Consider the following 23,745-nt stretch of genomic DNA (forward strand, 5'->3'; position numbering starts at 1 on the left):
GATTTTTTGCAAACATTTTTTGAAAATGTTCTGAATTTTTTTTCAAAAATTTTCTGTCCAAATCAATGATTTTACATGATTTTATTTAACAAAAAGTTAAAAAATTTGTACAACATACAAAATCTGGGTTGGTTTGGCGTGTAAGACTTTTTTTATGGCCTTAAGGAAGATGTTATTAAACATGTCCTTCTCCGTTTGTACCAGTGGGCTCCTAACATTTATTGCAGGACCAATAACGCTGAATGTGCTACATTTTTCATTTAAACTTTGGATAACCTGCAGAATTATATAATTAGAGGTTAATAACTGCACATCGGTTATTTGGAGGGCTTTGAGAAAAATCTAAACATTTTGCCTTTGGAACCGAGGGATATTCCGAGGGCTAAAGCAAAATGTTTAGATTTTTCACAATGCCCTACATATTACCGATGCAAAGTTATTAACCTCATTCATAACTGTCACTTTCATCTCTTTACTTTACAAAATAACACACAATTTTCCTCAAAAATTAATTTTTTTAACGTTTTGCCTCTCCAAAAATCGATCAGGCTAAAACAGGACGACCAATAACAGAAGTGCGAATCACAATCTGTGCAAATATGGTAGCGCACAATCTAAATACAGCGGCTAGCACTCTCTCGCAATTTCTTCGATGCACAACACAGCGCGCGGAGGTTACTAATATTTATGCTGACGGCGGGGAGGTCCACTGTTGTTTAATAGTGACCGCGTTCAGCGTTTGCGTTTAGCCAAATAAATAAAAATGATTGGATCGCACGTACCGCATATATGAGGTTATGAATTGTTCTTTTATTTAAAGCTTATTTCATATATGTACTGTATTTTTTGCCAAATTCTTAAATTTATACAAAATAATGCCTAGGATCAAACTTGACTAAAAGGCTCAAACAAATCAATTTCACTTTGAAGCTGTGTGTATATAAATAATGAAGTGAAGAGGAGACAGGGACCAGACACATGCTATCAATATGATCTTATATAAGAGTAGTTGGATTTACAAGTTGACAACATAATGTCTGGCAATTCAATTTGGCTTGCAGTAATGTTCTGACTGTCTTGTGAACTGGCCAACCTCTGCCTATAGTTTGCGCGACTAATAATTTGCAAAAAATGAGACTTGTAACATCAATATAGAATTATATGTATGCAGTTGGGCGCAGCACTTTTGCTAGTTGCATAATGTGTGACTGGTGTGCGTTATGTGAATTTACGTGAGCGTAAGTTGGGACTTAATTGCGACACATGCAGTAACAAAAAGGAATAATTTTCGCCAATTGTAAGCTGAACAAACTATAGCTATCCATATACATTGAATAACACAGAAATTTTCATAAAACATTTTGATGGGTTTGAACCAGCACTTCTATAAAGAGTTACTGTGGAAGAATTGAGGAGATACAATGTTACCAAGACTCTTTAGCATGTTTAGGGCAAAGTTTTAACATGTTTGATGGGTCTCCTGATGACCCTGCATCTGGGGGATGCAGTCTGAGGGTTACCTGCACCTCGATTCATAGCCATTGTGGAAATTTAAAAATATTAGCAAAATTTGTAGAACTATAAAAATGCTTGCAAAATAAGTTTTTTTCTGTAAATTCTGTTCAGATAGTTCAGTTAAGAATTAAGTTAAGTTAAGAATTGGCTATTACACCAGAAATCCATATACCCCCTATAGAAGACATGCCTTAACCTCTCACACAGGGAGTGTGAATTTTAAACAGAGTCACTCAATCAGGTAGCCCGTAGCCCCACTGGGGTAGCTCCATTTGAAATTCACACTCCCTGTGCGAAAGATTAAGGTCATATCTTCCATAGGGGGTGTATGGATTTCATCTGGAATGGTCCAATTGACAAGTAAAACTGTATCCCCATAGAGTAGTCTGTAGTTAGACTTGATAAAATCTGATGAGTGCCAGTGGGAACGAATGTTTTCCTTAGATCACCCATACATGTACAACCACCATAGAGCTTTTGGATCACCCTACACCCACCATTGAACTAAAGACACTTGATATTTCATCTGTCTATGATAAAACATTTACTATGTTAGAATATGTGAATGCAGAACTGCAGAGAACTCCATCCAGGGGCCTTATACCTGAAACAAGTTTTGTGGCAATTTAATTACGCATACTAACACCTTGCGAAATTTACATGATTAAATTGTGTAGCCCTTGGTGAGAAGAGGTGTGAGAGTTTGCCATCATTGACATTAAATCATATTTGACTCAAGTAATTATAACAAGTAATTGCTCATCTATCATAAGTAGGGCGGAAAATATGCATAGTACATGCCTGATATTAATACTCTGCATGCTAGCCATGAACTACTGAACCAATACTAGGCTTGTTTGTACTCATTTTAATGCATTTTTCATGCTGATTCCAAATATGGTCATGAAAATTTACATTTCTGAAATTTTTGAATTTTTTTGAAACATGTCGACTGCAGTCGACACCCGCGTGAAGAGAGTTAAAGATGACCAACTTTGGACATTTTGTCAAGTGACGTGGGATCTCTTGGCTTCAAACTTCTGTTAGGTACATTGATTCAAATATGGCATGTCGAAAAATTGATTCTCAAAAATTTATTAAAGCTTCAATATGATTCTCATAAAGATATGCATATTTGTTACCAAGCTTATTGGAGAGATGATATGAATCTTAAAATGTGTAACCCAATGTAACATGCAGAAATCAAAAAGATTTGAGAATAATTTCAGCTGGGAAGAGGGAGAAGTAAAGTGGGTCACTAATCAAACTTGGTGTTTTGCCAGAAGGAATGGGGATTGTATCCGACAAAGAGGAGGATTTGTCAAAGTATTTTATCTGTGTGCTGTGTATGTGTAGGATTGAATAGTCCCAGTGCACAGGAATGTTCTCTTTCCTTGACTGTTCATACTTGTGATGCGTTTGTCATTGAACATGCTGTTAAAATGGTACATTTTTGCAATCAAAATATTTTGCCACTTTGCCAGTTCTGAGGAGGGAAATATTTCATTCTATGCATGAAAGAGATCGGATCACTCACAAATGGTCATAAATTTTGGACCAGTTTGACACTGAAAAACAAAGAGACAGAAATGTCCACAGACAGTGATGTTCTTGTTCTTCTATGCTACATGTACATGGTTTTCTCAGTAGTAAAATTTTCAACATGGGGGCCAACAAACCCATATTTGCTGGCCTGTTGCTGGTTGCCTGAGTGGGGTTCAGAAAGTAGAAAATTTGACAAAAAATAGGTCAAAACTGCCATTTTCCCAGTACCTGATCACAGTTTTTTACTTCAGCTGGAAGTATTGGGGGGGATATGAAGGGTGTTTGAGCCCCCTCACCCAAATTATTGAATGAGGGCACTGAGCCCCAGCTATCCCCAGTTCCGAAGCTTATATATCTTACTTGCATTCTATGGTGGTTGTATGTTGTATGGGTAAATTTCAAGGGGAAATTGTGTCCCTCTTGTTAGACTTAGAATTACCCAATAGATTTACTGTTTGTTACCAGAAGACATGGATGAGAGTGAAGTAATTATTGGGTATTTTTGTTGACATATAATTTTCACACAAAGAAAGAGTAGGCATATAGGTTTTAAAACCTGAGTATAAGATGTTGTAATATAATGTGTGATATCTAGAATATGTTGTGATAGTGTTAATGTTTAGAGATTTATACACAATGTATGGTTAAAGACTTACACTTTCACTCACAGCTTCAAGTTGTATTCAATAAATGTAAATGCCTGTTATCTTGTTCTCAGTGGTTATGAAAAATGTCACTTGAGAGTGGTAGCACTTGAATACCCTAGATCAGGCAAAATAAAGCACATTGTACATGTAGCACAGAAAAAATGTTGAAGATGTAACTCACTTATATATCTTGTTGTTTATCTATCTTGTTGATGAATACCAAGAAACCAAAGGTATCATTTTTCTTGTTTGTTTTGTTTTGTTTTCTTGCAATGATATGCCTCAATTCAATTATATAAACCTAACACATATGGGCCAGATCAAAGAGACAAGCTACAATTGCTACAAAATTGAAAAAAAAAAAAAAAATGCAGTTATAATCGCAAAACTTTTTGGTTGTAAAAATTGTATCAAAGTAATGTACTTTTGTAGTTAAAACCCAAAAACTGCAAGGCAGAGTAATTTTGCAATTTCCACATCATTGGGAAGGAAAAAATCTTCTATCATTGGCCTCTGAACATGGAACCTAACCTAGGGTCTATGTATGTAACCTCTTGGCAGTTTTGTTTTAAACATGTTCAAGGGCCACAAGTACATTATTAGAGGTTTTCCTGCTCAATGTACATTTCGCAAAATGTTAAAGAGGTATTGGCAGGAACATTCAGCTGCAGCTAGTCTCTTTGATCTGGTTAATTGCACTTTGGCAAATGTTGTGGGGTTTGGATCATTGCATGCTCAATGAATTATTTTGATTTCAAACTATATTCCTTAGACCCAAAGACTTAACCCCCATGTAACCAGGTTACCACTATGCCACCCCCCAAATGAAGTGACAATTAACCTTTTGACCTTTTCGGTTACCTGTTGACCTTTTCGGTAAATCCAATAATTCCTTGCCGTGAAACCCAAGATGTCGTCATTTGACATCACAACGACTTGCAATGGGCATTAACGATGTTCACATTGGGGTGACATCAAATGACGACATCTCAGGTCTATTGACGACATCTCAAGTCTATTCGCAAAGGCTTATGGGATTAACCGAAAAGATCAATTCTCTCAGTTGTATGCTTTCCCGAAGTTAGTAATTTGTAAACCTTAACCATCTGTTAAAATCCAAAGGACACTAAATCACAAGCGTAATGGTTAACATTTCAAAGAGGGGCAAGATGTGGTTACAATTGATAGTTTGAAGAGTCATCAGTTCAAAACCCCAATAATTTGGTTATAAACCCTAATCTGTATCCTAATCCTAACTCTAAATATAACCCTAAGTCTTACCCAAAACCTAATCATAACTCTAATCCTAACGCTTACACTTTTCATTGATTTTGGTACGTCCATGAGTGGGTTTTCAGTGGAGACCAAATGTTCCCAATTGAGCGTATTTGGTCAAAATTGACCTTAATTAAGCATCCAATTTGGATGCTATTTGTGAAAAATTGGTGTACTGATGGCTTGCAAAACAGTAAAATAGCAAAATTAGGCACAGAGAAAGTCGGCATCAGAAAGTCTGTGCCACATCCTCATACAATGAATGCTGAATGTAACAGAGTAACATCTTGTAACACAAACAAAACAAGAGGAAGAGTATGCACAAACCACTAACCATGTATGGTTGTGATCGCTGTGCTTGCATGGAAGGAAGGATTTTTTTTGTGAAAGAACCCAACACCAAATAATTTCCACATATTTATTGCTGATCCAGTGAATCTGTCAAAACTGGATATTTTTTTATCAAGTCCCAAATATTTTCATATTGGTGAGAAACAAACGACTTTCCTTAAAGTTGCCCTTAAAAATCAAGATTTGATTCATTGCAAGCATGATGAGATGGAATCACTGCCAACACTGATTTGCTGGAACAGGGAGGAGAGGTTAAAGTGGCAACCTACCTTAAGGGGGTACTACACCCCTCAATAAATTTCGTTATTTTTTGCATTTTTCTCAAAAACTAATAACACAGTGGTAACAAAAGTTATGTATATTATAGGGGCAAGGAATCCAATTACTACACTGGAATTTCAGTGACCCAAAACCGCTAAGATGTACCTCTTTTCTTATCATAAATAACGAACCGCTTGTTTTGAGTCACTGAAATTCCAGTGTAGTAATTGGATTCCTTGCCCCAATAATATACATAACTTTTTTTACCAGTGTGTTATTATTTTATGAGAAAAATGCAAAAATAGTCACAAATTTACCACAGGGGTGTAGTACCCCCTTAATAAAACCCCTTTAAAATGGATGTGCTGGGACAAGGTTGTTCATATTGAGAATCATGATATTTCTTTTTATAAAATGATTAAAATAAGAAGTAAACTGAGCTCAAAAAGAAACTTATAATTTTTTACAACTTGTGAATCACAAGGTCATATCTTAAAGTACTGTCAATCAAAATGAACCAAAATTACACACAGGATTACCTTAATACTCTACTCAAAACACATGTCAGTAACCAAGCAGTTGTCCAACTGACACAACAGCAAAAAATGCACTGTCATGGGACAGCTTCCTGGACTTCCTTCACTTTCACAGCCCAACATTTGGCACCCAGGACAAAAAATCTGTGAGAATGCACACAAGATCCTTGCACAGATGATAAAACGGTGCTGCTTTCTGCTTTACATACACTTTTTTCATGAAACAGGGCTGGGCTGTGAATGTGGTCCAGGAAGCTGTCCCATGTCAGTGCATTTTGCTGTTGTGTCAGTTGGATAACTGCTTGGTTACTGACATGTGTTAAGAGTAGAGTATTGAAGTAAATCTGTGTGTAATGTTGGTCCAATTTGATGGACAGGATTTCAAGATATGACCTTGTGAAAAATTATAAGTTTCTTTTTGAGCTCAGTTTATAAAGATTTGGATAGTTCAAAACACATTTTTTGTGATTCTCTCAAAATCGGACACTTTTTTCCCCAAATTCTGATGATTCTGTTGTAATCTGTACATCAGTTCAATTTATGCTTTTTGATATTCTTTACTTGTTACCTTTTAAAATATGATGAAAATTAAAGTCCAGTGGCCTGTAGGTTGACACACATGTTGCAGCAACATTACATAGACTCTGGTACTCCAGGATGCATTGAAAAGTGTAGCTACCAGATTTACCTTTACAATACCTCATGAACATTAGTCTCACTAATGTGAGGTTTGGAGGCAGCGTACTGGCAGAGAAGATACCATACACTTCCCACAATGCATTTCTTCCCTGTATTGATTTGCTATTCAATGCGACATACCGTAAAAACTTGATAGTTAGCATATGTGCTTACTATCAAGCGCTTTTGAAAACATGACATTGTACCAAAGTCTGGCACTTTACCAACTGAGCTAATGGGGTCGAGACACAAATTTGCAGGTTTACTTGTTCGTATATAACTATGTGTATCGATGACTTGCTCAAAACTCTTTACACTTTTGTGGATGGTGCACTTCATTTTTGCATGTTTTAAAAACGCTTGATATAGTAAGCACATATATGCTAACTATCGAGTTTTTACGGTATCCCGATAGAGACAAAACTTGAATTAACAAAGCTCGTCCAGATCTTGCAATTGAGATATTTCTTGTCACTGTCAAACCCGGTACCCATGTTGCACTGACTAGCAAATCAGTACAAGGAAGAAATGCATTGTGGGAAGTGTAAGGTATCTTCTCTGGCATATACCGGGATGACTTTGCTAAGTTGCTCCATCAGAAATGTTTGCCTGTTTGCCATATTCCCACTGGATACCTGATATATAAAAAAACGCAAGAAAATAAGTGTATTCCACTTTTAAGATGTTGACTGAGATTATAGAAATTTACTTTTCTTTATGGGTTCATCAATCTCCATTAATTCATGGTATTATCCTCTATCTCTATCTTGTTTTTATAATGGGGTATCCAGAAACAAAAGGTATCAAAGTTAATTTCATAGTTTCTTGGTTTAATGAGAGCATGAATCTGTACTTAGATCAGTGCATGTGTATTAATGCTCTTTAAATGCCTGTTTAATTGCATTTTGTTAAATATTTAAGTCGTAATGGGGGTTAGTTCCGGAGTGCATATTGCATAGTAATGACTTGTTTTGGCGTCTGTTTCATGAAGATTTACAATCAGATTCAATCGGGTTTTAGGGACGCACCATTAGATATTATGGGGGGACAAGGGAGTTTTTTGAAAAAAAAAATTGCCCACTAGTGAGACGAAAATAAATTGCCTCACTGATGAGTTAAAAAATTTCCCTACCTAACTCGGAGAAAAGAAATTTGCCCTCAAAGGAGGCAAAAAAAAAAAATCCACGCTATCCCCGATAATATCCAATGGTACGTCCTTTATATGGTCTACATTGAACATGATCAAGATACAGTCAGCACAGTAAATATTAGGTAGCAGTTCGGGAAACGTGACCTGACAGCCAAGTGAGGGTTGATTTTGATAATCAAGGTAACCATAATGACTGCAAGGATGCGTGTTTTCTTTCATTTGAGATATCGGCGATGGCAAATGATGCAGAAAGAACTGGGTTATGAGATTGAAATGGATGGAAGGTGTAAATTCAAAAGTTGTAACTCTATTGGTTTGTTCAAATCATGCATGTTGCAGACATGCCAACTAGTACACGGTATTTTGTACGGTAAAATACGGTAGTACGGTCACCCCCAAAAAAATACGGTATTCCAGAATTTTGACCAAAATAATAAAATGTTGAGTCTTAAAAGATAAACAGCTGCAAGATTAGACTACCGACTGAATTACTGGTATCATTTGACCATGCACTTTCTTGGTCTGTTAAAGTGGTTGCCTACATCGTTTTTCTCTGGACTTTCGGCGATGCATGCACATTAAAAAATTATTATTTAATAGGCCTACAAGATGCTTTCCGAAATAATTTTCTTCCGACTTGCAGATTTTTCATGCACATTAATGTTTTTTTTATTATCCACCTAATGCTAGGTCTTCTGAAGGTATTTAGTTAACTATTTAGTGCAAAAGAATAAGGATAAAAGAAGGTTTCCGACCTCCTTTTACTTCCGACTTTCGCACCATGCATGCACATTAAAGAAATATTTAATAGGCCTACAAGATGCTTTCCGAAATAATTTTCTTCCCACTTGCAGATTTTTCATGCACATTAATGTTTTTTATTAACCACCTAATGCTATGTCTTCTGAAGGTATTTAGTTAACTATTTAGCTCTATTGGTGCAAAAGAACTTAGCATAAAAGGTTTCCGACCTCCTTTTACTTCCGACTTTCGCACATGCATGCACATTAAAGAAATATTTAATAGGCCTACAAGATGCTTTCCGAAATAATTTTCTTCCCACTTGCAGATTTTTCATGCACATTAATGTTTTTTATTAACCACCTAATGCTATGTCTTCTGAAGGTATTTAGTTAACTATTTAGCTCTATTGGTGCAAAAGAATAAGCATAACAGAAGGTTTCCGACCTCCTTTTACTTCCGACTTTCGCACCATGCATGCACATTAAAGAAATATTTAATAGGCCTACAAGATGGTTTCCGAAATAATTTTCTTGTGACTTGCAGATTTTTCCATGCACATTAATATTTTTTATTAACCATCTAATGCTATGTCTTCTGAAGGTATTTAGTTAACTATTTAGCTCTATTGGTGCAAAAGAATAAACCTACAAGAAGGTTTCGGACCTCCTTTTACTTCCGACTTTCGCACCATGCATGCACATTAAAGATATGTACCGGTATAGGCCTACAAGATGCTTTCCCACTTTGTTTATTCAGCGGATTCAGATGATGATGATCAATGATTTTCTGAACTTGAAAGTTTTAACAAAGCATGCTTCTAACAACATTAGAAGTAACAAAACCCAATTTGTTTGGTCTACATACTTTATCCAATTTTGTAAGGTCAAAGGTCACATACAAGGTCAAAGGTCGACTGAGGTCACCAAATCTTTTAAAATTAATTTTCAACTGTGCATCATATATTCGAATTCAGCTTGATCAGTTATGTAATTAAGGAAATATGACGACTTTAAGATGGTCACTTTCCATGTAAAGTATAGCAAAGTAGCACTTTCAATGAGTGATAACTCGTAAAGGAAGCATCTTTCTGTATTGATTTATTACTTTGATGGAATGGTTCTTTGGTATTGCCAAATTTGATTGCAAATTTGTAAAGTGGGCCCCTGGACCCGGGGTTATGTGCTCGGTCGCACAAGTGCTCCCTCTCAATTATGTGTTCTACTTATGGAGTTTCTGGAGTTGGCAGGTATGCAAAAGGTACATATTTAAAAAATACGGTTTTAGGGTGCAAAATACAGCTTTTTTGTTCTTCTGAGTACAGAAATCTGGATTTCAAAGTTGGCATGTCTGATGTTGTGAGTTTTCAATTTCCGTCAACATGGCTAACATTTACCGTAGCAAGCCCATTGTCCGTTACCACGATAGAAAATGTTGAATAAGGTCATTGTCAAGTGCACAAACCAATAGGGGTGCAACTTTTGAATCTGTTTTAGTTTCATAACTTGGTGATATCTGCATCATTTGCCATCACTGATATCTCAAATTAAAGAAAACATCCTTGCCATCATTATGGTCCTTGTGAGATTTGAAATCAACCCTCACTTCGGCTTTAAGGTCATGATATATGAACTGCTACCTTATTTGTGCTGACTGTAAAATGGCACGTTTTGTGAAACAGCCCCTATGCATGTTTTCATTATTTATTTTGTTTGTTTGTTTGTTTTATTTCTTCTTTAACCTGGGACACTCAATCAGTTGAAAACACAATTAATCATCTGTTCTTCCTTATTATTTCATTATTTGTTCAAGGTTTGATTTGTGCATTTTATTGGATGTATGCTTGTGTACTTAATTGCTTCCCTATGTATGAATTTGCATGAAAATACATGTATGTTCAAAATGTTGAGAACTTGCAATAGTTAGCATGGAGTTGCATTTGTTTCACAAAGTGTCTCTAATCTGCACATAACTTCCTGCACTTTAAAACTAAAGGTCAATGTATATGTAAGGTAAAACATTGCAGGCATGTATAAACTTGTAAATTCTGTACTTTTTGGGTATAAAAATAAGCAATTTGGAAATTATGGAAGATAAAAGCTCTTTTACCCATTGAGAAACATGTTAAGTCATAGAAAAAGGTTAGTATCTCTTTAAAATAAGATGGAGCCCTTCTGTAAAAATACTGCTTCCATGAACTGAAATGAAGCTCCTGGCTTACTTTGCTATCAACAAGTTGGCTGACCTGACACCAATTTTCAATCTACAGTCTTGTTTTGTTCACCATGTTTCCATTCAGTGTACAATCTGTTGTGCATATGTACTTGTAAATATATTGAGAAACAAATTCTTTGAAATTCTGAGGAAAATATGTAGTGCTACATACATATTATTCAATTGCAATCAGAACACATAATTATACTTATACTTAGCCATCAAATTCTTTCTCAAAATAACTCAAAATAAACAATTTAAGTTCCAAAAATACTTAGAAATAATCACATTTTAACAACAACATTTACTAAGAATTAGTATGACGACTTAATTTCCTCTATAGTAGTTTGGAGTGTTGACGTAGCTATAATAACACTTGGCATATATTCTTAGTTTTCCGTGCAATGAAATCTACGCATACGTCATCACACGCAGTATCAATAGAAGCACACCTAAGGCTGAGTTTATTTTAGTATCAGTTAAAGTCTTCATAAACAGGCGCTGTAAAACAAGACGAAGATGAAAAGTTCAAAGTGCAAATGCTGCTCTTTGTAGATTATTTTGTTTTGATTGAAGTGAATAAATCATTGATTAGCGAATACTCGTAATATATTTCGGGATGATGTTGAGATTAGCAGCCTCATCCTAACAATGTCCTCATTTTCTCTCTTTCAAAATACAGTTTATGAGATCTTGTACAATGTACATACATATGGAAAATCTTGCACATTACTAAGATTGTTTACAAACAAGGGAAGAGGCTTACTCATCATACACAGGAATATAAAACATTCAAACATTACAAACTAGCGCACAAAATCAAATTAATGATGCTCAATTGTTATTCTTTGCATCAATATACTGGGGACAGAAGAATCACACATCGCACACTAGCACAATTAAATATGAAATTACAATGGAAACATAACATGGAGATAAATCGGAGAAAAAACTCTGGGCATACATGTCTGTGCAGGGATTTGAACCCCAGACCTCTCGCTTGACGGGCAAGTGCTCTAACCACTGAGCTGCACAGATTGTCCCTGATAAACAATACCCAGTTATGTAAGGACTGTAATGGGCTATTTCATATAGAATCCACACCCCCTCTGAGGAAGATTTTGGAATTCTAACCAAAATTTACTCATTTGAAGCCAAATCTTCAATAGAGGGTGGATGAATTTGAGATGGAATAGTGCAATAGTAATTAGTATTTGGATAGTGGGAGAGGAAAGTCCCGGAGGAAAGTATGTCTTTAATAAAAGAATAAGTTGTAAACTGGAAACAAAACGAGTAAAAGTAGAAATGCTAATTTGTGATTTTGGAGAAATTGGGAGTTTTTGCTGAGACCCGTTCAATAAGATTGATGCGAGTTTTGTCAAGTAGTATCAGGTTTTGAATTTAATGCCAACAAATATTGACAAAATTTGATGAAATAAATTGAGCATGAACAGGAGGCAGCATCTATTGTCTTGATGAAACAGGCTCCTTTTAGCTGTGCATGATGCAATGAGTAGAATCACAGAATGTAAACACTGCCCAGGAGAAATTGAAGTAGGGAGGTATTTGTTGTTTAAACTTCTCCTAGCAGCGGTTTCTTATGGTAATGTGTACACTCATCAGTCGAAACTGGATGTTGGTTGAGAGATGATGCTGCTTTTAAGAGGGTGTTATGGGTTTGAATCATTGGATTTTGCACAGAATTTATCAGAATAAGATTCTTGCTGGCAAAATATCTTCCACAATTACTCCCTTACCCAAGTTCAAGAAGTAAGAGCTGATTGTGGTGTTTGCAGTTGGGATGGGGCCTTCCCTAATTGCGGATTTTTCGCGAAAAAAGCAGATTTACAATGATAAGCAGAAAATGAAGTTTTGATAAAGAGAGAATAAAAAAATACCAAAACCCCACAAAAAATTAAAATAATCATAATGAGCAATCTTATCAATAAAATGATATAGGCCTATTTATTAAAATCAGCTTAAAAATGTAACATATTAAACAATGTTTTACCATAAATGTAGATTCTACATCATGTAAAAATCAAAGCTTTTTGTGAAAAAAGGAAAAATTTTGAAAATTGCAAAATGTACAAAGCAGAAGAAAGCAAAATTTGACATTCATAAAGCAGAACATTTGGGGCTTTAGCCTTTCCCCCACTCTTGTGTGACAAGCTCTAGGCAACCATTTTGACTTTTTCAGTTAATTGAAATATACAATATACTTGTATATATCAAATTAAAACTTCATCCAATATTACCATCTTACATCTAGATGCCCTTGGACCTTAAGTAGCAAAACAAGTACTAGCAATTTACTCGAGACGTATTCTTTACTTAAATTTAGAAAGAAAATCCCTACTGATGCGGGCAATACAAGTATTTTTCATAGCCAGACCAAAGATATGGATAAATGAATTCAAATTTTCAACACTCACCAAATGTTGTTGCCAATATTTGTTGACCATACACTTTTCTCAGTTATTATTTGAGATGGACCAACAATTTGACTCAACTTCCTGATCAGCTGACAGTAATGGCTGTTCAACTACCATATGAATAATTGAAATTGACAACAAAATTCAGTATTAAAGTAACCTTACTTAGCATTCAGTATTTCCGACATCAATAATCATGATTGCTTCTGCTGGCATTGATAAGTAGGTCTGGTTGCTCTCTCAGTTGAACCAAATCATTTTTGTTTCAAATTTCTCATTGAGCTTATTGACTGATATGTGTTGAGAGCTTCAATGTCTAGGATAACAGAGCAAGAAATGCTTGTTTCTGTTTGCTTAAGGGGGTACTACACCCCTCGATAAATTTGTGTCTATTTTTGCATTTTTCTCAAAAACTATTAACACAGTGGTAACAGAAATTATGTATATGATTGGGCAAGGAATCCAATTATTACACTGGAATTTCAGTGACCCAAGCCAAGCGGTTCGTTATTTATGATAAGAAATAAGGTACCGCTAAGATGTACCTCATTTCCGACCATATATACTGAACCGCTTGTCTTGAGTCACTGAAATTTCGGTGTAGTAATTTGGTTCCTTGCCCCAATAATATACATAACTTTTGTTACCAGTGTGTTATTATTTTTTGAGAAAGATGCAAAAATAGTCACAAATTAACCACAGGGGTGTAGTACCCCTTAATCAAACACAGATAAACTTTGGACAATTTTTGTTCTCAAAAGCTGCCATTCTTGATCAAAATTGTACATTTCAGTTGCTAAATTGGGCTTTTTATTTTTGTTTTACTTTTTAGGCATTTTTTTTCATACTGTAATAAAAAAGAAGAGACTTTAACTTATCACATTCAATCTTCTCTAATTGTCTAGCCTCGTATCGGCACAAAAAAGTGCTCTTTAAAAGTGGATACGGTATCATCATTGTAATATGTACATGTAAAGCTAGTGGCATTTATTAGTGCTGTTATAAAATCTGATTGTAAGGACTTAGTACTGTCTGATCTGGGGTAGGGGGTGTTACTCAATACAAATAACCATACAGGGATGTGCCACAAACATGGTTAGTATTTTTGGCCTTTTGGTATATCAGTGACCCTTTTTTTCTACATGTATGCCAATTTTGGTATATGGATGCTTCTTTTAAAAAAAATCTCAATTTTTTTGGAAATTAAATAGCCCGATTTTGCCTCACTGTAGCCAAAAAAAATTAAATTTCCCCAAAATTTTGGGAGAAGTTGTAAAATGATGACAATTTGTGGTATATGGATGCTTCCTTTTAAAAAAAATTCTCAATTTTTTTGGAAATTAAATAGCCCGATTTTGCCTCACTGTAGCCAAAAAAATGTAAATTTCTCCAAAATTTTGGGAGAAGTTGTAAAAATTATGCCAATTTGTGTTATATTTGGTCGAAACTTCGGTATATATCGATGGGTCCATTTTCAAATTTTCAGCAGCACACCCCTACCTAAACCAAACTTAAGGTTGGTCTGAACCCTGGAATTATGGAAACTTTCGGGCCTCATAACTGCTAAATTGTTGGTCTAAAGTATATAAAAATATATATTTATAGAATGGCAAACATTTGATGATTAATAAAATCTTTAAAATGGCTCCTAGATATTTTTATCTAGTTTTTAAAAATTAATGAAAAGAATTTTTTTGTTACAATTAATGAAAAAGAAGTGGGCCAAAAAACGTATTTTGGCATTTTGGCCCAAATTTGACCTCACAGATGAATTGATCAAGTCTTTGCCATTCTAAATATGTATACTTTTATAAATTACACCAACAATTTAGCAGTTATGAGGCCCGAAAGTTTCCATAATTCCAGGGTTCAGACCAACCTTAAGTACCCCCCGGGGGGTACTCAGTACAAATGACCATACGGGGACGTGCCGCAAACATGGGTAGCATTTTCAGCCTTCTGGTATATCAATTTCAAAGCCTATTTTGGTATATGAATGGGTCCTTTTTCAAAATGTTCTCAATTTTTTCGAAAAACAGCCCAATTTTTCCTTAATCTAGCCAAAATTTTCAAAATTTTCCCAAAATTTTGGGAAAATTTGTAAAACTAAGACAATTTTGGGTAAATTCGGCCGAAAATTTTGACTTTTGGTATATCAATGGGTCCAAATGTCTTGAAAAATTGGTATATTTATGGGTCTACTTCCAAAATCTCAGCGGCACGTCCCTACCAAAACCAAACTTGAGTTGTCTGATTGGCTAGGCTTTGCAAATGACCATGCTCATCATAGTCCAGTATACAAGTGAACGATTTGAACAAGTAGTTCACCAGTGTGTGCCTCAAGCAGTCCATATGTCCTGTTGCACCACATCCCTGGTTGCACTGACTCGGATAATTAGAAAGCTCATAAGATGAGAGTGTGTATAATTATGATTACATGCTTAATGAACACAAACAAGGGTTATTGAGGATAAAAATCAATGAGGCTTTCACTCAGACTTAATTAAACCTAGTAGTAGCTATGATATAGGTCCATTCTAGCTGTATGCAAAGGAATGAGACACGGCAGAGGCTGTTCAAGCATGTACATAGCCAATCAATTTTTGTATATATTGAAAATCAGAGAATACAAGTGACAATGAAAGAACATAAAGAATAGCCTCAGTTTTAAAATGCAGATACCAAAAAACATTCTTACATAAACCAACAAATATTTTTGTCTTGAATATTCATTAAATGAGAACATTATTGTGTGTGCCATGAGTTGTGTTCAAGAAGTTGCGATGCAAAATGTATTTCTTCAGGTGATCAGCGAATAATAAAAAGAACAATAGTCTTTTTGTAAATCCCATAGTTCCTTGTGGTTAGACCTGAGATGTCATAATTTGACGTCACGCCGACTTGCAATGCAGTGGCGTAGCGTGGGTCATCCGATTGGGGGGGGCACCGGGTCTGATGGGGGGGCACAAGCCATTTTTCAGCCATTTTCCTATGGGATTTTTAAAAATTTCAGATCAATGGGGGGCACGTGCCCCCATGCCCCTATGACGCTATGCCACTGTTGCAATGTGCAGTAACGATGTTCGCTAAATGATGTGCGCATTGGCATGACGTCAAGTGATGACATGTAAAAAAACAAAAAACAGAATTGGATGATTGATGATATTTCATCATAAATATTTCATTATTTTTTTAGGAGGGGGTGATACGCTGCAACATATTCCCAGACAAACCCCTCTAAATTTTCAATACCGCATACAAACCCTTGGCCACCTGTCCAAGGACCGGGCCAAGGACCAGATGGATTTTTAGGAAATGGATAATTGGATATGTTGGCCATTTACATCCCTGTACACATGTATTTAGATAAATTTGCATATTGCTGTTCAATAGCAGTGACAGTTATTCATTGTTCAGCCGAGTGTCGATATAGATTTCTTAATCTCCCTTGGTATATCTGCTGCTGGAGGTTTGGATGGTATTACCTGAGATTGCAATTAAGAAAATTAATCTTGGCTTGAAAGATGCGGGTGTGATAGCAAACCGGTCAATTTCATGAAAGTGATTTTTAGCATATTTGAAACATTTTCAAGTTGCCAAAATGTTCAGTTTCTTTTAGTTTTAGTTCTTGGTTTTCATTAGAGACCTACACTCTGAATACAATTTTTCTTACATATGCATTTTGTAGAACCTTAAGGGGGTACTACACCCCTGTCCAATTTTGTGCCTATTTTTGCATTTTTCTCAAAATTATAGCACATTGGTGACAAGTAAGATATGTATATTATAGGGGCAAGGACTACAACTACTGTACTGAAAATTCAGCAACTCAAAGCAAGTAGTTATTGATTTATTGATCAAATATTGGTTTTCCCTCATTTTTGACTAACTCCACAACTGTTGTCTGTGCTGAAATAAAATTTCCAGTGCAGTAGTTGTAGTCCTTGCCCCTATAATATACATATCTTACTTGTCACCAATGCGCTATAATTTTTTGAGAAAAATGCAAAAATGGGTACAAAATTGGACAGGGGTGTAGTACCCCCTTAAAGAACGAAAAAAAAAATGCAAAATTTAGCACCTGTACATATTTTTGTCCTCAGCCTGTGGTGGAAAAGCTGGCAACAGATCAGTTTAATACTCTTGCTGATTGTTATTGTTGTCAGCAGTGCAACTTACCAAATTGGTTGTAACATTATACCGGGCTTGCAAATATGAAATTTTTTTATTGAAATCAAATAATGAATTGTGTGTTGAAATTTGGCTGTATTTTGTAAACCTGTTTAAAAAAAACAGGAACAAATTCAGTGATTTGTAGTGCACTGTGCACAGGCATAAACCCACAGGCCTCAATACTGATATTGGAAGATTTCATGTCTATGGGGAAACAAAAGTGGGACAGTAAACTTTGTTATGGTCACAGGATCTTCTTCTTGGGATCTTTGTAAATAAAATTTAGAAACATACTCAAGTCAAGTAATATTGGATCCAAGAGGAAAATCCACTCATGAGCACTCATACAAAATAAATATAAAACATGCATCTGATATACACAGCACAAAATAGCAAAACAGCTGTAAAAATGAAGATCCCGTAACTACATCCGACTATGAACAATACCCCATTGTATTGGTAATTAAGAGTTTTGAAATATGATTTCAACGAAGGAGGAGAGGTATCGGCTAGTCATGGCAGAGGACTAGCACATACCTTATTTCGTATTCAGAATAGCCAACTTTATTTTCGATATAGTGAATGCTGTACTGTCAGCTTAGTGGGCTGTATGCTGTATCCCTTATCGTTACCGTAACCTAAATGTTTATCTCAACATCAGAAAATCTTAATCCTAATCCTAAGGGTGGTGGAATAATTTTCTGTATCCCCCCACCTGGGTAAAATAGGGGAAAGCAATTTTTGGCATGGCAAAAGGGTGGGAAGCAAATTTTGGCAGGTCAAAGGGGACAAGATTTTTTGGCAAGTCAAAGAGCTTTTGGCACACATTCAAGGGATACCCCTTAAAAAATCATGCTAAAACAATATGGAAACTTTCTAATAGGTAAAATTTCCCTACATGCTACGGTCACATTATAGTGAGCACATTGGATTTAAAATTTGGCCTGTGCAAGGTGGGATTTTTTTGCAAGCTAAGAGGAGATAGCAATTTTGACAGGTCATGGTTTGACATGCCTAAGTGGGGGGGGGGGGCATACTTCGGCAGGCCATTTTAAAATTTGCCCGCCCTGTGGGGACAGATAATTATTGCACAGTCCTTAACCATAATTGTAACCTAACTTCAAACCCTAAATATATTCTGATCTCTTAGATAGCATCTCAACATCAAAATTGGTTAATCCTAATCCTAACCTGAACCATAATCCTAGCCGTGGTGCAAGCTTGTGCGACTATCAACTGGTGAATGACACAGGTTCCTGTGGGCAATCTATGGAATGAACTGTGTGTTGTGCATGAAATATAAGCACTCTACATGCTGATTGTTTGCATGCCTGTAACTGTATCTGTGTTCTTTGTTCACTAGTCTGTGTGGCATCCTATATGAGGCTTTCTGATGAAAAGTAATGAAAATGTTTGTTGTAGATTTTATGTTATAAAAGTATGATCAATTTTTGTGTTGGTTAGTACTTATTATTATTGAAACTAAATGTATGCTATATAGTTGTGTCTGCTTTATTCAAACCAGTAGTATGGGGAAAATCAGTGCTGTGTAGGCTGTTGTGTTCCCAACTTTTCAGAGATGTTTCTTAATCAGCTATTATAAACATCTTACTTGCATGTTACGATCCCAAAAACATTAAAAAAAGGTTTGTCTCAAAGCCGTCCAACTCTGAAAAACTAATGCGAAATGTGTTTTTATTTTTTTTCCAAAGATTTTTTTCAAATGTGAAAAAACCTAAGTCCTATACTGTATGAAGTGTTGTATTGAACAATGAAGTGATGCTGCTATTGTATTGAAGTGAAGTAATCTAAGAGCAGGGGTCCAAAATTGTCAAAACAGCATTTCAGTACCGGTACGTTTTTTAAACACTTTTTCTGAAAAAAAGAGAAGATTTTTACTAATGTGGTTGAACAAACCTAATGTGTGCGGGAGCTTAGAGACAAATCTTTTTTTAAATAATTTGACCTAAATGACTTTAGAATTGAGTACTTTTGGATGGCTCTATATGCATGTTACTTGTGAACTCAAAATTTGTATTACATTCAGGAAGATCCTGTTATTCTTTTAAACAACATTGTATTTGTTTGTAATCCTACAGGAAGCATTGAAACCACTGGAAGCCCGCGCCTTGAATTATCTCATCAATGAATACCTACTGAATAATAATTACAAGCTCACATCCATTACATTCTCTGATGAAAATGAAGACCAGGTAAGTCAATCCATTCTTTTGTTTAATTGTCTATTAGGGAGTCTTCAGAAATACATTGGTGGGGAGGTGGGCTATAAAATATGTAGGGGTCGTAAAATGTTTTAGAGTTCTGAATAGAGGGTGTTAAAAGTTTTGGGTATATGAGCAGTGGGGGGGTCAAAAAGGTTTTTGTCATGTAGAGAGGGGGTGTAGAAACTTCAGCAACATTAATCCTGAAGCAAAAAAATACAAAATAGCCTAAAATTGAGAATTAAGAGGAGTCAGGTTGTATGTTGGGTGTCAGTTGGAGATCCTCAATTTTTTCCTCATTTTGAACACTGCATAAAAGGATTACAAGCAATTACTTGAAGATGGAAGTTGATACTTACTCAATCTATATATTGTATTTAGTAACCTTACCCTCTCACAGCTCAGTCAGGTTAGAGCTAGTTCTAGTTCCTCAATGGCTGCTTCCCAACGAGGCACGCAGGATAGGACCAGTGGATTTTGTAATCTCAGAGAGGAGTTGTCATGGTCCCATAGGACCAGTGGATTTTGTAATGTCAGAGAGGGGTTGTCATGGTCCCATATAGGTACTGAACAAATGCTCAGTCAGGTCACAGAATATCTGTGGTCAGGTCACTACTCCCACTTGGGGACTTAATCCCCTATCATCCCACACTGGTATGGCTTGAAACCTGTCATGACCCAGCATTCTATATTTGTCACTCACAAAGATATCAGAATTGCATCTTCATTCAGTGTTAACACATTTTATTTTTGTCCTAGGATTTTGATGACTGGGATGACGTAGGCCTTAACATGCCACGCCCACCTGATCTACTCCACCTTTACCGTGATTACGGCCGGCATGTCGTCCCCATCATCATCACGGCAACTGCGGATGTTGCTTGCGGTAATGATAGTATTAATGGTGACCAGCCAGAGGAAGTAGAAGCGGACATTGGGATGGCGTTGGATGAAGAAAGACAGAATAGGGTAGGTACAGAGAAGAAATCTTACTCTTCCCAGAATCCTTTGCATCATGATGCATCACCTCATTACATCAAATGACACTATACTACTGTTACTTTGTATAGGTTCCTTTTGTTTTCATGTTGAGAATAGACTAGCTAAAAATGGGTCGATAGTCAAGAGTAAACATATTTTACAAGATCTGGATGTGTGCTGTTGCTGCACTAGATAGCAAATCAGTACAGCAAATTGAAATCGAAGAAATGCATTATGGGAAGTGTAAGATATCTTCTGGGGTAGGTTTATAGGGAGCACGGTGGCCGAGCGGAACAAGCTCCGACTCATAATCGAAAGGTTGCGGGTTCGAGCCCCGGCGACGCCATCGAGTTGTGCCCTTGAGTAGGGCACTTTATCTCGATTACTCCTCTCCACCCAGGTGTATAAATGGGTACCGGAATTCTTAAATGCTGGGAAGGTAACAGGCTCACTGTGGAGGAGGTGTAGCGATCCCCCTATAGCAATATTACATAGAGGAGTCTGGCCCAATCGCCAATGAAAGAGAGATGGGCACTCCGATCACTGTTTAAACAGGATCGTCTCCTTTACCTTTACCTTTACCTTTGGGGTAGGTATATGTATCTGTTTTAGAAACTTCATTTAGAGAAAGATGGAACATGAATTAGGACAGAGTGTATGAGATAACAAAGGTTAACCCTAATGCTGCTTTTTGGCAAGGGGAAAGGAAAGGAGGAAGGAACAAAGAAAGAAGAAGAAGAAAAAAAGTTTCTCGGTGCGGTTCGAACTACCGACCCTCGGTGCCATACCTTGTCACGGGGTGTAGCTTGCCCGCCAAACTTTCCGCGACCATATGACTGTTTGCATGATGATGCAGTCGCATCACATGGGATACCTGCTTGTGCCCATGCTTTGTGAACTGTGGTTTTGTGTTATTTAGTGCGGTTAGGGTTAATTAGCCTTTTCGAAGTATGACGTACACAAAAGGAGGGGAGTCTTCTGTGTAAAACCCGGCAAATTCAAAAGACTATCCACTTTTTCAGCACCATCCTATTGTGCCCGCCATATCTCGAAAAGGCTAATGGCTGGGGTCATGTTTAATCTTAAACTAGACGGACTATAAAAATGACACACAATATAATCTCTTCAAATGTTTTAACATCTTTGCCTATAACGTTCTTTACTAGTACTACTCAACTTTTTTGTCCTAGGAATCTAAGATGAAGACATTAGATGAACAGATTATGAGATTGACGAAGGAGAATGAAACACTTAAGAGTCAGATCAAGGATATGGAAAGGTTAGTCCATCAAATATTTACCATGACAACACTTAAACCAATTTTACTCCAGGAAAAGAAATGCTCCATTTATGCTCCATTTCTCTTATTTAATTAATTATTGAGAATTTGAGACAAAATCTGTGCATGCAACTACCGTATTTGTACATCGCATGATAAAGCACTTTGTAAATGACTGCTAATGGGTCGGCTATTTGATTTATTAAAGGGAAATTGAAAGATGAGTTTCAATGTTATATAGATGGAAGCAAGCAAATTAAAAAGTGCCTTTGATTGTGCATTTAAATACTAAAAAAGTATGCCAGTTCTTTGAGTCTACACACACAATACTGCGCCCACTGGTGCACACACTGATGTCACTGCCTTTAGAAAGCCAATGGACTATAGTTTCTGTGTATTTGTTTGTGTAATTCAAAATCAACATGTATTTTACTATAATCAAATAATACAACTAAACATTTCTGTATATATTTTGCAGAGATATCGAGCATCTCCAGGCACCAAAGAATTCCACACCAAGTATCAGCCCAATAAACACACCACGAAAGGAAACCTTTGGACCAGGAGAAAGAAGGCAGCCTATTGGTGCAGATGCAGAGACTCTCAGTAACCATGCAGATATGGCAACCAATCAGGAGGCTTCTACCTTAGCCAATGGTGACGAAGGGGGTGATGAGTCGGCATTAGCCGAGACTATCGATAGTGATTTACCTGAGGGTCACGCAGTGCCTACTGAAATCAACGGACCAGCTCATGAATCGAGGGTTGATCATAAAGAAGATGATATCCCCATTCATAGGTAAACAATTAATGAGTTACTTGCATCTGTGGTCTCATAAATCCCGGCAATATTGTAGGTTCAAATATGGATTTACATATTATGTGAGATGATAAAAACATGGCAGAGGCTAAAAACCAATAAATAGATGTATAAAAGTAAGTCCTATATAGATGTTACCCACAGAATTACCTATTTTTAATTGATTCAGATTGAGTTTGAATTAGTTCATGGAGCAGTGCACCGCTGCTGGGGCTGTTATAGCTGTTATATCATTTTATAAAACATTGTGTGTTTAGGAGTATAGAATAAAAATGAGATTTTTTTGAATGTGAGAGCAGAGTCAGAGCAGAGTGCATAGGAAGTTTTGTCCAAGATTGAAAATAAGAAGATATGTAACCAAGTGAAGGCTTTGAATGTCTGGACAAGACTCTTAAATTGTATCATATTTTGGGCAACAGGAGACTAGTGGAGAGAGTGTAAAAGAGGAGAAACATGACTGTGACTGGGTTACCTGAGGGTAAGGCGAGCGGATTTATTTTAGAGGACCTGGAAACGAGTTAGATGTTTCTTATCAATACCATTCATTTAGATAAACTTAGAGTATGTACAATATACTTCATCTTAAATCACTCGTTTGTTTGTTTCAATGTAGGCAAATGTCAGAACCATTCCAAAGAGCATTAATAGGAACAGTACTACAAGCAAGAGAATCATCAGATCTTAGATTGCGTGAAGAAGTGTCCAAAATACCCAGCGATACAGACGGGGTCATTGAGATGCTTGCAAGATGCCTACCATATATTGTACCAAATGTTTTACTTGCCAAAAGAGAGGTAGGTTTCATACATGTTGACCTAGGTTTCTGGTTGACCCATAGGTTCAATGGTTTAATCTTGTAGCTGGAACACCTAGTACTCTATGGTAGTACAGAGGGTATCTTTCACCAAATGCTGCCAAGAGC

The 23,745-nt window shown here is 36.4% G+C and overlaps 1 protein-coding gene across 1 annotated transcript in view; it reads left to right on the forward strand.

The window, feature by feature from the left end:
• Nucleotides 1-23,745, forward strand: part of LOC140135567 (RAB11-binding protein RELCH homolog) — an 80,247-nt gene that overhangs the window by 26,877 nt on the left and 29,625 nt on the right. The window contains exons 4-8 of the mRNA XM_072157106.1: nucleotides 19,621-19,734; nucleotides 20,503-20,712; nucleotides 21,915-22,003; nucleotides 22,482-22,802; nucleotides 23,437-23,617. Coding sequence (XP_072013207.1) covers nucleotides 19,621-19,734; nucleotides 20,503-20,712; nucleotides 21,915-22,003; nucleotides 22,482-22,802; nucleotides 23,437-23,617 — 915 coding nt within the window. The remainder of the gene's footprint in view (nucleotides 1-19,620; nucleotides 19,735-20,502; nucleotides 20,713-21,914; nucleotides 22,004-22,481; nucleotides 22,803-23,436; nucleotides 23,618-23,745) is intronic.

Source organism: Amphiura filiformis, chromosome 16, assembly GCF_039555335.1.
Source record: "Amphiura filiformis chromosome 16, Afil_fr2py, whole genome shotgun sequence".
NCBI lineage: Eukaryota > Metazoa > Echinodermata > Ophiuroidea > Amphilepidida > Amphiuridae > Amphiura > Amphiura filiformis.